Raw genomic sequence first — 17,885 nt, forward strand, 5'->3', positions numbered from 1 at the left:
TGTCTGTGTAATAACCACACTGTTCATTTTTTGTGCATGTGTGTGTTAACTGATGGTTTGTGTAATGGACTTGTAATTTTATCAAGCTCTATTTCTTAAACATAGGTTCAGCTAGAATCAAATACACATTGGCCAAAGAAAAAGTAAATTGAATCTGTAAATAACCATAAGTTTACATTTTGTAGCAAAAGCACATTCTTGTATTCAAACTCCAATGACAGAATTGTAGTTGTATATATATATGTAGAATTAAGTTAACAAACAGATCACAACATTTCAATGCATAATAAAAATGTTTGTCTACAGCTTTAGTTAATATATTCATGGAAGATTATAACAAATATTGTTATAATATTATAATAATGTTATAATATTGCTAAAAATGTACAAACTAGATTTTCCCTCAACTCTCATAACAATGTTTTTATTTTTAATAATACTTTTCTCAATCTATTACAGTATAATAAATTCATATCATTAATGTTGGATTCCATCAACCTTTAATAGTATGATAAATCTATTTTTGTTACTAGTTTCCCTCAATCTGATGTGGTATGATAAATATACATTTTTGTTACTAGTTTCCCTCTATCTGATATCGTATGATAAATATATATTTTTGTTACTTGTTTCCTTCAATCTGATACGGTATGATAAATATATATTTTTGTTACTAGTTTCCCTCAATCTGATACGGTATGATAAATTTATATTTTTGTTACTAGTTTCCCTCAATCTGATATGGTATGATAAATCTATATTTTTGTTACTAGTTTCCCTCTATCTGATACGGTATGATAAATTTATATTTTTGTTACTAGTTTCCCTCAATCTGAAATGGTATGATAAATATATATTTTTGTTACTAGTTTCCCTCTATCTGATACGGTATGATAAATATATATTTTTGTTACTAGTTTCCCTCTATCTGATACGGTATGATAACTTTATATTTTTGTTACTAGTTTCCCTCAATCTGAAATGGTATGATAAATATATATTTTTGTTACTAGTTTCCCTCAATCTGATATGGTATGATAAATTTATATTTTAAATACTAGTTCCCTCAACCACTTATAGTATCATAAATTTATATAATTTAACACTTTCACCATGAGTGAGGGGGACGTTTTTCAGGTGATGAAAAAAACACCCCATTATAGATTTTGTTGTACTGTTATGAAAACCTGTGAGCATTTTGACTCAGTAAAAAAGTTGTGTTTGACATACTATTCAGATTGATGACAAACCCCAGTTGTCTAGATAAAGGCACTAAAGTCTCAATGTAAAGTGTTACTTATGGGTAAGTTAACTTGTAAATACAAATGTACTATTTGTGCTTCCTACATAATATATGGTTGCTGTGGATGTTTTTGTGATGTCACCAAATATAAACTTATGACATAAGTGTAGAGATATGCAACCAATTATAAGTGAAACACTGTTTCCACTACAAACAGGAGTTGAAAAAGATAAAGATTTTAATGAAAATGAGATAAAGTGCTGTTATTGAATATCAGGATGATGTCAATGACGGTGCAATTGAATCTTCAATTATAAGTGATGCCGATAAAGTTCAGGATGCCGGCGATGCAATTGCTGCTCTTGTTTCTTGGAAACAGCATAAGCTATAAACAGAAAGCTGCAATCAAAGCCACTGATGCTATCAATATTTGTGATTATTTATTTTGATTGAGATCCCAGTTCAACTAATAACCTACCTAAGCACAGTAGTATGCCAAGGAACAATGCCCTCAAGTAACAAAACAGTGGATGTGGTGACAAAGTACTACAATACTTGTTAAACTTACAGAGAGAAGTACACAACATACTTTTAGAGGCAATGTCAAGTGTTTGTTCTTTTGAGAAACTTAAAGCAATAATGATAAATGTCAGCTTACTAACATTCAGGAAAAGAAGTAAAACCTTCCTTCTGCAAGAGAAATGTTACAGTATTACAGCATCTCATCCATCCAGAAAGCTGTAAAATTTGTGTTGTCTCCCCAAAACATAAAAACATCTTCTTGGGGTTCAAATACTTTTATTGTGGTTTCTTGAAGAACATTTACTTAGAGACAACAGACATTACCATTGGTCAGTGATGACACACTGACACATTGACTACAACTGAACAAAAAGCATGAAAAGTGAATTATGCTTTTGGGATTTTATTGTATGATATATTGATTGTGAAAAAAAAACTACCCATCTGTCTTAAAGGAATAAAAGTAATTGATCAGTTTATGAAGCATGAGCTTGATAAATGACACATCAATGTTGCTACTTGGAACACCAATTAACTGTTTGAAGCACAACATTTGCCCTGAATCACAAGATAGCAAGGGATGTATTGATTCTCATTTCCATTGCTATGATGTTGGTTATGAGTTTCGTCAGTATGGGCTTCAACATTACATCTAAGAAGAATTTCTACACAGTCTTAGTGAACAATGGTGGTCTGAAGAATACTGTTGTGTTCTTTCAACTCTGTTGTGGATGATTTAATGGAAGGGTTGTATAGGGATTCCTCCGAGTTATTTGTGAACCTCATGTGATTCAATGAATCTGTTGTGGTCGATAATGAGCTGTATATTTATGAGTATTCTAATATGGCACTGATCACAATCAATATTAGTGACTTGACAAACACATTGATATCACAATTCAGTGCAATGAAACTGATGTCAGCAGTATTTAGACAGTGTATAAAACAAAATTTTTATAAAGCAAATAACATCATTGATGAATTGAATGATGAAGGCTTCATTACTGATGATATCCAATCAGTTTAAGTTACTGGATAAATTATAAACCACTTGAAAATAAGCAGTAATATGTATTTAGGTCTGCAAGACCACAGGAGAACAAAAATTCTTATCACTGAAAGCAAAAGTATGAGAATTTGTGTAGATGTTAAACAAAAAGCAGAATACAATGGACATACTAGTGACTGATACCTGGCAGTAGCCAGAGGATATTGAAACATAACATCAAATGTGTTAAAAGACAGTTCATATTTGTCAAGAAAACAATGTACTTGAAGCAGCAGTGACTTACTCTCTTATGGTCTAAATTATACTGTTTCTCTTACTGATGCCAGTAGTGTGGATTTTATTCATACAAATCAACAATCAATTCTTGATACTGAGTCCAGAATCTCTAGGGAGAATAACACTACTGGACCAAATAGCAATTCAAAAGTTGAATGAATATATGCAAGTATGATTTCCTTCAAGATGGACTAGGCAACTGAGCTACAGAAATATCTCGGTGTAAATGTATATGTAATGTTTTGAGAGTGACATTTACAAAATGTCCGTGCAAGGCATCGTAGTGAAACACAACAAAATGGGTCCAAGTCATACTTTGAAAGACTTCCTTCAGAAGTGACCCAGTAGGTTGGAACTGCTGCTGGAGACTGAAATTCTTCAATGCTTTAGTAGCACAAGAAGCATGAGTCCCTCGAGACTGCTCACAGGGGAGCTCAATCCTTTTAGAGCACATTAAGGGTCAACAGAATTCTAGTATATACACACACACACATCGAACTTCACAATTATACTGATAGTGGTTATGGCAAAATTCATCACCATTCATATAGGTGACAAGAAAATTGCCACTTATCCAACAGATCCTAAGGCTAAGTCGATTTTCTCTCAATTGATATAAGAATTAGCATTAGAAGCAAAACAATATCAGAGTAAAAAGCATCAAATAAAAATCAACTATTGTTTAAGTCCCTTATATTTATCTACTAATAGAGTTTACACTGTCTGACAGTGCCTTCAATTACTCATAGTTTCATCAGTTGCTTTTAAAACTGAAAAATAAATACACAAATTTATTTCTTTTGACAAGTTAAACCCTAAATTGCCTCTTTGGATGCTTCTACATTGACACTGGTATTAAACACTGTTATTCTGACTCATAAGAAGTGTATTAATAATACTTTTCCTCAATGTCATAAAGTATGATAAATTTATATATCTAATGTTAGTTTTTCTCCCAACCTTTTATGATATAAATTTGTATTTCTAATATTACTTTCTCCTTCTATTTCTTTAAGTGCAATAAGTTTCTGTTTTTACTACTTCTGAATTTTTACCACAAAGTGGTTCTTCTGTCTTGGATTCTTCATCCAGTTATCAAAAAATCACAGCTGTCTTTGCATTAAACAAACACATTAACATGTCCTACATCGAGTTTAGTAAAAACCAAACACTGATAAACATTTTACATCTCTAAAAGATTAAAACTTCAGATTAAAGTTTCTTCAGTTTTATATCTTTAAATCATAATATTATAATTAATAATAAAAGAACAACTTCTAATCATAGAAAAGTTAAAAAAATCAATAATTGCACAAAGTCTATATAAATACAAGTGAATCATGTATAAATGTTTCAATAGTGAAAGTACAGTGTGTTCGGAAAGTCATTGTGCACTTATATATTTATTAACAGACATGTTTCAATATAGAATACAAGAGGTAAATATGAATGACAGTTATAAACAATGTTAAAAGTAACCACCGTTGGTGTCAATACAGGTTTGGATCCTTCTTATTTTGTTTCTAAACACCGCTATCAGTTGCTGGCTTGAAATAGACTGAATAGACATATGATTACAAAACTGCACAGTGACTTTCCGAACACCCTGTATAACTGAAATATACATATAAATTCAAAATACCTACAAAGACATACATAATTTCTTAGTAATCATAAATAAAAAATCTTACCACTATATTATCTTCTATAGCAGAAGAAACACTACTATCATCAAAGTAATACCACTGCCCAGTGTCTTTGTTTTTTCCATATGCAGTATCTAATCAAGACAAAATATAAAATTAATTTATTATCACCACATATTGTTACTTGTGTAGCAAGTCTTTATGTCTTGAATCTTGAACACCCCAGACGATCAAGTAATGATACAGTAGAAGCTAATAAGAACCCTAAATTCAGATTCAGCGTGATATGAAGTGGAAAATGAATTTTAAGAAATGAATAACCATGACACTTTATTTATTACATTATTATTAATTTCATGTAATCTAACCTTAAATAACAAAGTTTCCTAATGTTATATTTTAGTTACTTTAATAATAATAAAGAATACACAAGACAAACAAGAAATAAATTACTTACCTGAATTTTTTTATTATTATTATTATTTAGCTGTCAGCTACCAGTAACACTTAGCCCTACTTTATGTTAATGATAGTACTGCAATAATTAATATTTTGATTAATTAAATACTACACTAAAAAAAAAAAAAACAATGTGCAAGAAGCAAAAAATGTCTCATAATATAATACTTTATTTGATACATAAAGGCCTTGGCTTTGTATTGGTTATAAATAATATCATATTGAACATCAGAGAGAACTATTGGCAAGTTCTGAAAGAAATGTGGCAGGTGAACATGAAAAGAGAGGTCTGACTGTCTATTTCATGGCTCTTTAACCAATAAGATTGAAGGCTATGAAAATTGTGCTTTGCCTGAGCAATGATGATATAATGCATAACTTACATTAAATCTTGTACTTTTGGAGGGGTGGTAAATAAATTAAAGGAGAGAGGATGCCTAAAGAGTAAATTATATGTTTTTTTAAAAATACTGCCTTATAAAAAGTAAGAACTTAAATCTTTCATGATATTAAAAGATGGATTATTAACCATTATACGGATTACAGTCTTGTTGGTATACCATAAAACAAGTGGTTTAATTAAATTTGGAAATGCAAGTTCACTAAAACTTCATGATATGCACAGCAAAATATGCCCATGGAAAGAGGGTTAATCATATATTCTTATCAATCACATATTCCTGTCACAGTCTCTCTCAGAACATTTTTTAACATGATAACACATTAAAACTGAAAAATAATGTAAAAATCAGTTAGCAATGCACTTAAAAGTCCTGAGAAAACCCAGCTTTGATTCTTTGTTCCCATCACAGTCTTTCTCAGGAATCCTCTTAGGACAGCAGCAGTTTTACAGCTGAAAATTAACTAACAATGACAACAAATTTTCATTCTAGGATATCAGATAATAGTAGATTATATCTCAGATTTATACAACTTTCATTAACCCACAGCTGTTATGTGAAAAAATAATTAAACATTTCTGAAACTTAACAACCATTCATGCATGCATCTTAAAATGTATTAAAGGTTGTTTTTTTTCAGTATCAAGACATCTTTTGCCACTCAGTCTAACCATTTCAAATACAACATTTACTAGTTTTGGTTTGATGGCAACACCTCTTGTATATTGCATTGAAATAAGGAAAAACATTCTTTTAGTAATAATATAGAAATACTTTGTTTTTCTAACCAAATGCAACCTCCATATTCTCTTTGTTAGAATATAAATATTTACTTTTTTTTATTAGTTTACTAAAAATAATAAACAATTTCTAGCAAAATTTACATATAAGAACTTGAAGAGAAAGGTGAAAGAAAACCTTTTCAAATTGCATTAATTTCTTACCGAATGTTCAACTTTAGAGCCAAGGATAATGTTTGGATTTATATATTTTACCCTTATTATGAGAAATTTTAAAATCAGACTGGCAGAAAGTTTGCACTTATTAAAAAATATGATCAGTTCAGTGTTTATTTCAGTTGGTTTAATTTCATAAGGATTTCAAAACTTTAACCGTAACATTCCTGGTGCAGCCAACAGGGACCATGTGGGCTTTTAAACAGAATGTTCTAAGCTATTTATGCACCAAATTGCCTCTTGATCCAATACGTTTTGGTTATACCATAAATATTATACAAAAATACCATCAATATTACACTACATTCAACTACCTACTGGTAAAGCTTACTATCCACTATACACATAACAACTAGTAATTAAATACAATTTTCTCATAAATTCTTTATGCCAAGTGTTACAACTGAGTGTAAAACAATTTAAAATGAGGTAGCACATGGACAACACTTGTTGAGAGAAATATGAACAAGTTAGTAATCCAACAGTTACGAGGGATACAGCCTCAAAAACACCAAAAAGTCCTTCTGTTTAGCTACAACTTTACTAATCACATTAATTTGTTATTTCAACCCAACGACACATGGTGTCCATATTATTATAACACTTTATATCTGACATCTAATCTAAACAAACATGATGTCCATATTATTATAACACAATGTAACAAAATTTTTACTTTTTCTTGTTCCTGGGCAGAAAAAGTGTTATTTCTCAACTGCTTTTGCCTAAAGTAAATGGAAAAAGACTTATTTTTCTCTTCAAACTTTGCTTTTGTGAGCTGGGTAATGAAACTTTCAAATTTACCCATTTTCCAGAACATTCCAGGTAGATTCAGTGCTGAGTAGCTGATAGAGAATTTCCTCGAACTTACAAGAATTTTCAAGAACCTTTTAGAATTTTCTAGAGCTTTCCATAGTAATATATATATACAGGGGCTCACCACTTCAGTTTAGTTCTAGCTTCCTAAGTGAACTCATAGACTATCTGATTTTATCAGAAATGGCATCAAGAAGCTGTAAGCATTCTCCAGATGCATTCTGCAATGTATGTGGCCAATTTATCAAGACAAGAGTGAAAAAGTACTCTGTGAGAGCATCTGCTAAAATGCATGAAGCCTACAAGGCATTTTTTGGCATGATTGTCGGGAATCAAGACAAACCCTAGGCATCTCATTTTACCTGCGAGCACTGCAAAAAAACTTTAGAAGGTAAGACTGACAATTTTTGTTTGTTTGAATAGTAAGATTTTATATTATACACATTTTAGACCTTTTAAAATTTAAATATCTTTTATCTTCTATTTTTTCTATTTTCTAATAGTATAGGAAAAATATCACAAAATATTTTGCATGAACCTCTTACATGTTACTTGTGGATGAAATAAATTTATTCTTCATAATAATTTTATTTTGCTATTTTGCAGGATGGTACAAAGAGGAAAAAAAGCCATAAAATTCACTATTCCAAAACTTTTGCATGAACCCACTGACCACTCAAGCAACTGCTACTTCTGCATGGTGGATCCTTCCAAATGTTGAGCTGGCAAGAATGCATCTGCTATCATGTATCCAGACCTTCCATCATCCATCGCCCCAGTGCCACACTGCCCTGAGCTCCCTGTACCCAACTCTGCCAGAGAGAAAGCAGCCATGCTCAGAAATGAGCAGCAAATCAGAAGAGGAGGTAGACGTTGAAGATCCAGATTACAATTTCAGAGGTGCAGCTGGTGAGAGAAATCCATACTACCACAACCAAAGAGACCTCAATGACTTGATCAGAGATCCTGGTCTAACAAAGTCGAATACCAAGCTTTTGATATTTAGGCTCAAGCAGTGAGATTTGTTAGATGAAAGTGTGCAAGTCGCAAGTCAGAGGAAGTGTCACCTACATTTTTCAAACTTCTTCCCTCGTCAAGATGAGCTCTGCTTCTGCCACAGTGTCTCCAGTCTGTGCAAGGCAATTGAAATTATAACACAAACCACTGGCACCTCTTCACTGAAGGCTGATCCACAAGGCTCAAAGCTGTGCTGCTCTATAAGAGGAATAATCGTCCATTTATTCCCCTGACTCGTTCGATGCACTTTAAAGGGGAATACAACAGAGTCAAGACCTTGCTAAAGGCTTTGAAGTATGATGAGTATGGTTGGGAGGTTATTGGAGACTTCAAAATGGTGGCATTCCTGATGGGTCTTCCAAGAGGCTTTACCCAGTTTCCCTGTTATCTTTGTCTTTAGGACAGCAGGGACACTACAGCACAATACAACAAATAGTACTGGCCACAATGGACCGAGTTCTCTGTGGGGAGGCACAATGTCATGCGTGAACCACTATTGGTCCTCCAGAAAGTGTTCTTCCCACCATTGCACATAAAATTGGGTCTTATGAAACAATCTGTCACAGCTCTTGATAAGGAGTCTGCAGCCTTCAAATACCTTTGAGAGTTCTTCCCTAAGCTGTCTGAAGTAAAGGTCAAAGCTGGTGTCTTTGTTGGATCATAAATAAAGAAGATCCTGGAGTGCACAGAATTTCCCAAGAAGCTCAGTAGAAAGGAAAAAAAAAGCTTGAGGCAGCTTTGTCGCAGTGCTTCGGGGCTTCTTGGGCAATCCCAAGGCCAGAAATTATGTGGAACTGGTTGAGCCTCTGGTGAAGAACTACAGCAAAATGGGCTACAGGATGTCCCTAGAAGTCCATATCCTTGATGCCCATCTTTATAAATCCAAGGAGAACATGGGAACATACTCAGAGGAGCAAGGTGAGCACTTCAACCAGAATACACTGGACTTTGAATGCCACTCCCAAGGAGCATATAACAAAAAACATGATGGGAGACTATATTTGGGGGCTGATACGTGAAAGTGATTTACATTATGGTTGCAAATCTCGAGAAACTACTCACTTCTAAACATTTTTGTATAACTTTAGTATAAATACATGTAAATCTTGATTCATAAGTTGTTTTTCTCAGACCTTGTGTAAATGAAACTGTACAAATTTGCCCTTTTTTTCATAGAAAATAGGTTAATTTCTAAATTTCACTATGCAGGTCACAAAAGCAAAGTTTTAAGGGAATAATAGCCGTTTTCAGTACTTTTACAACATAAGCAATTAACAAATAACACATACTATCCAGGAACAAAATTTGTGTTACATAGTGTAATTTAACTTGTGTAAAATACATACTTTAAATTGAAAATAAATATCCTTAAAAATAATATTGTTTATACTCTTAGTAATACTTGTGGTATACTTTATAATATTTACAGTTCACACTTTGTTACAAAAGTGTGACTACTAAAAATGACATCAGTTGACAAAAGGTTCCATAAATAGCTTTGCTTCTGCTACTATGCTTACAGTTACTACCACCCATTCCATAAGTGTTTCCTAAAGAAGGCTCATGTAGATGTACAATAAAGTGTCACACCACCAACTGCTACAGTCACAACATAAATTGACAACAATTTGATGCACATATAAACACTTGAAAAGTAAAAAACAAATACATTTTCATGTCATTCTTTATATTTTAAAAACATTAGGTACAGAAAAGTGAAATTTATTAGTAACAATGACTCATAGGGAGTATCATTCACTCCACCAATACTTACAGTGTCCACCACCCATACCACCATAGTGGTTAGCTACAGCTATGAGGTCATAAATTGCTGGTCCATGATTTTGGTTGATAATATACTTAGCCATGTTTAATCCCCTATTAATAAAAACAAAACAAAAAAAGTAATCAAAAACTCAAGTAAGAATAAGACCACAAAATTCCCAAGAATACAACTTGGTGTATCAATTTTTTATAGATGCAAGTTTACCTATTAACAGATATTTCACAACATCAATAGTCAAAATTATAACTACATTTCATTACCTGTAGTATGGTTATGAGAGAAAATACTTACTATATTAATTTCATAACTCAATGAAATAAGAATTTTTAGTGCATTCAAATTAAATTTCCAGGTGAGATGGAAGGAAAAGAGATTAATAAATTTAAACTTATTGATTTTCTCACATAAGAAGTATAGTAAGCTTATAGATACAATGTCTTATGAAACTAGAGTGCCAAGAAAATGAAGAAAATAAACATAATCAGGAATGAGAAACCGTTTGGTAAAATCGGTTTCATGCCCTTCTTATCCAAAGTTTGTATAGCAAACCATAAAAAAATAAATCAGTAGGTTTTATCAAAAACACTGGAAATAGTTGAAACTTAACTTTCCAGGACTCAATATTTCATTTTATAGTAAACACATATATAAACTTCATTAACTAAGATAATTTAACTAATTTTTAAGAACAACTTAACTCATGTTCACAATGACTGTAGAAAGTTCTTTACTGAGCTAGAAGTTCAACTAAATGATTAAAGATTCATTCTTTTTATTCTACTCAACATGATTAAAGTACAATCAATTTTTGTACATTATAACTGTAACAATACAGGTTATTGTTATTACATAATTTCAATGGAATCCCCAAGTTTATTTTTGTACAACACAACTATCAGGTTACAATCATGTGATTGGCAAGAAAAGTCACTTGATACCTTAAACTTTGAAGCCCAATAAATGATGAGAAAACAGATGTTAATAAGGTATAAAATCACATGGTGGTAATGTGAATCATTACTTAACGTGACACATTAAAAATTGGTGAAGCAATGAGCTACTGGAGTAATATGGCTAATATCTCCCTCAGATTGACTTCCTGTTCATCACACAAAGTTTGATTCAGTAAATTACTTTTACATGTTCTATGGCTTATATCTGTTGTATGCCAGACGGGCTGTTAAAGCTCAGGTATTGAGTGAAAGAACTAGTCATTATTGGACACAACAGACATGGATGACAAATAACCACTCATTCCTCCTTGCTTTCACTCACAAGTCCTTAGCGTATGATTTATTAATACAGCTTATTAATAGCTATTGAAAACTGCTTATTAGTAATTTATCTACAATGGTTTAGCAGCTCCATGACTTGTTAAATAAATGAACTGCAAACCAAAAGAATTTGGCAATAAACTCTTTGTGCCTTAATGTATTAAATCTTTAATTCTGAACAGATCTAAGTGTACTGTTGGAAAATATTTCAATATTAGACTAAACAAGAAACTTAACGACATGTTAACTTACTTTACTGGAAACTCCACCAAGATGTCTAGCTTGTCCCTCCAGTAACGGTTGTATGAAAATCGTTTTAAGTGAATGATGAGAACACGAGGTAGTGACCAAAGGTCAAACTTCTTGGTAGCCTGCTGATGTTTCTTGCACGTTGGGCAGTACCAAGGATCATCAACTCCCAACTTCTCAGTTGTAGTGAACAGTTCAAGACACTCACTCAACTGAATCACATGTTTTTTTTGGGACAGTTTTGTGTTGACTGATTCATGCACTTCATACTCCTGGATAATGGGGGAGAAAAAAAAAGTAACTTTTTTTTTCTTTTTAAAGATGTGAAATGTTTAATGCATCCATACAAATATAGTACTTTCTGTTTTATGTCCATATAACTATTTATCTATATAAATATAATAGCACTGTCTGTTTTATGTCCATGTAATTACTTATCTATATAAATATAATAGCACTGTCTGTTTTATGTCCATGTAATTACTTATCTATATGAATATAACAGTATTGTCTGTTGTATGTCCATGTAACTACTTTACAGGGTGTGGCTGGGTCTTCATCAAAATTGGAATGGAGGTTCAATCAGGTCCATGCATGGGTACATCCAAACTTTTACTTATGTGTTTTTTTGGGTGTTTCAACACTACTTCACTTCCTGTGGATGGACCTTCAACAAATTTGTTGTAGAGGTTCATTGGGATTCATGTGGAGATACATGCAAATTTACAATTTCACGTGATGTATTTTGCAGTTTTTATTTACATATTTTACCATTACTTTGCCCTCTATAGGTGGATCTTCAACAAATTTATAGTTTCACATTATGCATTTTGGAGTTTTGATGGGTGTTTTTGCATTTTCTATAATAACACACATGTGAAGCAACTTTTCATGTTCTAAGATAACCTTTCACTAATCATGAGTTTACATGACTTCAGATTAAGAGACGGACACTCCAAGTAGTTAATAAAGTTTTCAATTGTTTACATATTTAATGTTCATGAAGGAACCAAACTGAATGTTCAAGACAGAAAATTCATATCAACTATAACTCATAAAGATAAATATCTAGATAACAACAAAGACATTTACAGAAACAATACACTGTGGATTAGACATTACCAAATGACATTGATAAATCATATCAGTGTAGTAAACTATCATCTCAGTTACTTCAATACAACTAATAAAACACAGGTTTTCTCCCCCCTTTTTTTTTTACCTTTGCTTCTCTGTCATCATAAAATTTTTCTCTAGCCTTTGGGTGCCAGTCTATTGCCACATACGAACGACCTGAATCACGGGAAAAGATATCAAGAACAAATAACACTTGACTGAGTCAGATAACAAAACTAGGCCTAAGCGATTTCATTATAACCCTCTCATGTCTTATTTTATGCAAATTTACAGTGAGGTGCATGCATTACCCCTGTATCAAATATATTTTTTTTACAAGTAATACTTTTACGCAGTCAATAGATGGTGAAAGGTTTGTAAGTAATGCAACTAAATCTATATGTGCTTGTTTAAATAAATCACAAGATTAAGTTTGTTAGTTATGGAAGTTACCACTTACTTCCCAGTTTCAGAGGCTGGTCATTATTTTTGAACCTCTCTACCTCAGCATTACCATAGGCATTAACACTTAAAAGAGAAAAGAGCCTCTGGTACCCAGTGGTGTTCTCTTCTGTCATCTCTGCTTCTTCAACTTCATCTTGCTCATCCTGATGTTCATTTTCCAGTTCATCTCCATTGGTCATCTCAACTTCTGTATAACAAAATGTAAATTTAGAAAATTAGCAATAAACATGAAACACAAAATAATACAAATCTGTCACTAAAGTACAGAAAAGACTACATAAAATTGACAAATTAATCTACAAAATATACAGTAATACCACATGGTAAAACACACACAAATCTGTCACTAAAGTACTGAAGAGACTATATGAAACTGACAAATTAATCTACATAATATCACATGGTACAACACACACAAATCTGTCACTTGCTAACATACAGAAGAGACTATGTAAAACTAACAAATTAATCTATAAACTCTAGCACCATCAATGAATATTAGTTTACAAAGCATATTATAAGAAATATTAAACACTCAAACACCAAATAACTATTGTAACTCAATAAAGTAAAGCAAGTTAGAAAGAAATATATGAAAAAAAACAGCATTTCCAGCATCCTGTACTGTTGGAACAAAACAAACAGGAGCAAATAGCTTGCATTGATTTTCTCAATTTTTAAAAATCAGTTTAATCATGTGAATAATTAAAATGGACCAATCAGCTAGAATATCTTCAAAAATGAAGATATATAACACTGATGAAACTATGTACTGTTATCTTTAAAGGTAGGAAACATTTAACAGAACAGATAAATAATTGTACTCATTACTCAATTGACTGTTTCTCCCTCAGTTTGATAAGCCATTTGTTTTTGCCTTTTCCACATGCACCACTCAATTTGACAAGTCTTAAAAATGTGAAACTATGTCCTATGACTTTAAACATACTGAGATTATCTTCACAAAATCCATAAAATTTTTAGTAAGCATTTTAAGTCCATTGTACATTAAAAAAAATCAATTTTTACAAAATTTGTCTTTTCAAAGTAAGTCTAAATCAAAAGTGATTTTCTTACTAAAAACAAAAGTACTTCCTTTTATCTTGCATTGTTTCTAGAACCTCTTAAATAAATATTAAGTTGTTGTTTTTTTTTGTAAAACTTTCCACTTTATCTTTTCCTTTCTCTACCTCAACTAAAACCATCAATGCATATTCAAAAGTTGAAGAGTACAAAATAAAATGATTTATACCTTTATCTTCTTCTCTAATTAGGAACATCATATGTCACAACATCTTCAACACAATTACCCACATTATTTAAAATGTTAACCCTTCCAATCCTCTGACCCTTATGATAGTTTTATTGTGTTTTTCATAAATGAAAAGTAGCAAATTTGAGTGGAACCAAAAGTATATTCTCACACTCTTGTGTACTTTGAACTGCAATCTATGTTAATGACACTCATTTCTTTCCTCTAAATTAATTTCCCAAATAAAAATTAATCTACCTTTCAGCTATCCCTTTTAAAACACAAATATATCAGACACTAATACAGGGTATTCTAGAAGTACTGTAATTTCACTAGCTTTCAAAATAAGCTTTAAATAGTTTAACATTCATTACTGAAGTCTCAGGAAATGGAGATTATATGACACTTAAAGTTTGTACTTAAACTTGTTATTTATAGTTTGTTTTTTTAATTAGTAAGATATTATACAAATCTATGTTACATAATATGTGGAGCAAGTGTGTATTGCACAACAGAGAAGTGAAGACTGAGATTCTTTTAAATGTCTATTTAAAAACACAAATATAAAACTTAGATTATATAAGGTACATTCTGATGCCAAATATACTGACACACACTTTTCAAATTGACAGTTTCCATACAGAAGTTAAGCAGGAGCTTATGTCAAAATCTAAATAAAACTTTAAATATATATAGGACTCAATTATTCACCTCTACATCAAAAAAGGTTTTTGCCATTAACACAACATATTACCGTATTTTCCGCCTAATAAGCCAAATTTCTGGCCCTAAATTTTGGACCTGATTTTTGGGGGTCGGCTTATTGGCCGATCACCAGCTTTGGACCAAAAAATACCAAAGACCAAAATTGGCCCCAAAATCATACCTTTGATCTCACAGTTACGACAGAGTTATTTCAGTTGAATAAACTTTATTTATTAATAGAAAAAGGTCTATGCATTACGAATGACATGTATTCATAGAAATGACAAAATTCATAAAAAATGCACACTTTAATCTCAGATATTTATTAAAATCCATCAAATTCATTATCTTCATCGTCAGAAGCACCAAATAATAGATTCCAATCCTCAGCAGAGACCTGGTCGTCGTACGGGTCATTCTCTGATGTTATTAGCTGAGTAAGTGGAATGTTGTCTTCCTCGTCGTCATCCAACCACAACATATCTTCCGTTCCATTTGAGATGCTGCATTTTTTAAATGACTTCTCTACAGTTTCAACACTAATATCGTCCCATGATGTCACGACCCACTCACAGACGGTAGCGAGTGATGCAGCGCGCATATTTCCGGCAGCAGTAAAACTTTGATTGCCGGAAACCATCCACTCATTCCAGCATTGACGGAGCCTGTCTTTAAAAGGTTTATTTAAACACACATCTAAGGGCTGTATCACAGATGTCAGCCCACCGGGAATAACTGCAATATCGGTATTGCATCTTTTGATCGCGGCTTTAACGTTTTCACACAGGTGGGACTTAAACATATCCCAAACGAGCAGAGATCTAGATTTCATCAGTCCGCCAGGACGACACACCACCGTTAATCCACTTGATGCATCCTTCGTCATCCATCCATCTGTTTTCTTGTACATGGCGATCACTCCTTTCGAAATTTCTTCTTCTTAGGAAATGTTTTTCTTTTGAAAATTACCACAGGCGGTAATTTTGTCCCATCAGCAAAGCACGTTAAGACTACAGTGAAACGTTGTTTCTTGTGGCCCGTTGTCTTAACCCAAATGGTTTTCTGGCCAGCTTTGTTAACGGTTTTGTTTCCAACCATATCGAAAAAAATCAGGAGTCTCGTCCATATTCCCAATCATTTGTAGAGGGTAGTTGTGTTTTGGCGATGATGAATGATGAATTTCTGGAGCGAGGTGATTTTATCATCCAAGTCACTTGGCAGTTTCTGCGCGATCTTCGTTTTCTCTCGAAGTACAAGGCTGTGTCGCTTCATGAAGCGGGTACACCAGCTGTTGGTTGCCTTAAAGTCTCTTGAATTTTCTTTATTTCGACCAGCCCACTTTAGTGCAAAAATACGGATCTGGGCACGCGTGACAATCAGGCCACTCTGCCGGTTTTCATTCACCCATGTCGCTACATCTTCTTCCAGTTTTGGCCACTTCGGTTGACTTTTCTGGTTACAGTTACTTGTTTTCGACATTTCTTTTAGCACACATTCTGCTTTCTTCCATTCACGGACCTGTTTTTCATTCAGACAGTAATGGCGAGCGGCATTCATATTTGAGGTTTTTAAGGCTAGCTCTACTACTTTCAGTTTAAAAGCAGCATCATAATGCATTCTTTTTTTTGCAGGTGTAGACATCTTTGGCTTTTGACGGTACAATGATAAACTCCCACTACATACCCCTGGTATTTATACCCTGGGTTAGTGATTTTAATTACTGAGTAAAAATTCTGGAATTTCATTAGTTACATAATTACAGTGAGTGGAGCCAATAACAAATGACATATTGATTCCATCTCTGTCTCAATACGACACGTTCTGCTTTACTACAGAACGCCAATGATCACACACAACATGCATGCTGATGCTGAAACGAGACTAAGAAATCATTTTGAAAAAACTTGTCACTTCTTAAAAATGGCCTCAGCTTATTGGGCGGTAATAAGCAAAAACCCTCATTTTCAGAGCTGAAAATTGGCCTCGGCTTATTTGGCGATTCAGCTTATTAACCGGAAAATACGGTAATTCCTTAAACTCACTTGAGGTAGCAGGGCAAATTAATTAAATCCAGGATGCATCTAATTCTGTTTCTTCTCAACAAACATACACATTCATATGATTAAAATATATATTAAGATGTGGTTCACAATCAATAACAATCAAACATGTTATACAATATTTGGTACTATTTCATAAAATTAGTTAAAATAATTTAAAGTACATACTGAATGTCTCTAGGGCTGGATAATAATTAGTGAAATATGCTAATAGATTAATAGTTGACACATTAACCCTACCACATTCAACAAACAAGTCATTCTCACAAAACTAAATTTTCTTGTTTTCAAACTACCTTTTTTTTTTTTTTTTTTTAACATAACAGATACGAGTCAGGACTAAATTACTAAACTTGTGTAGATAAACTTTATATATTCAACACAATACAACACCTATAGCAATCAGCTCTTCATACCATTCTGTTGGTTACTCAACACACGTTTTCACAATAGTACTAAAAGTAAATAAGCTAGTTCTTCATTACAGATAACTGTTCTTAGATGAAATAGAATAAGATTAGTAAAGAATTTTGTCACAACCTGTGACAGGTATTACATGCACTAGAGAATATAAGTTCACTCATTTTACAAAAAAATACAGTAGACAGTTCACTGTCTGGCAAACAAAAATAC

At 32.6% G+C, this 17,885-nt stretch overlaps 1 protein-coding gene across 1 annotated transcript in view; it reads right to left on the bottom strand.

Moving 5' to 3' along the window:
* The window catches only part of LOC143240650 (ubiquitin carboxyl-terminal hydrolase 4-like), a 70,898-nt gene that overhangs the window by 6,397 nt on the left and 46,616 nt on the right, over nucleotides 1-17,885 (bottom strand). Inside the window, exons 17-21 of the mRNA XM_076483420.1 lie at nucleotides 13,231-13,422; nucleotides 12,877-12,947; nucleotides 11,658-11,926; nucleotides 10,120-10,223; nucleotides 4,742-4,830 (exon numbers count right to left, since the gene is read on the bottom strand). Coding sequence (XP_076339535.1) covers nucleotides 4,742-4,830; nucleotides 10,120-10,223; nucleotides 11,658-11,926; nucleotides 12,877-12,947; nucleotides 13,231-13,422 — 725 coding nt within the window. The remainder of the gene's footprint in view (nucleotides 1-4,741; nucleotides 4,831-10,119; nucleotides 10,224-11,657; nucleotides 11,927-12,876; nucleotides 12,948-13,230; nucleotides 13,423-17,885) is intronic.

Source organism: Tachypleus tridentatus, chromosome 13 (genome assembly GCF_004210375.1).
Source record: "Tachypleus tridentatus isolate NWPU-2018 chromosome 13, ASM421037v1, whole genome shotgun sequence".
Classification (NCBI taxonomy): domain Eukaryota; kingdom Metazoa; phylum Arthropoda; class Merostomata; order Xiphosura; family Limulidae; genus Tachypleus; species Tachypleus tridentatus.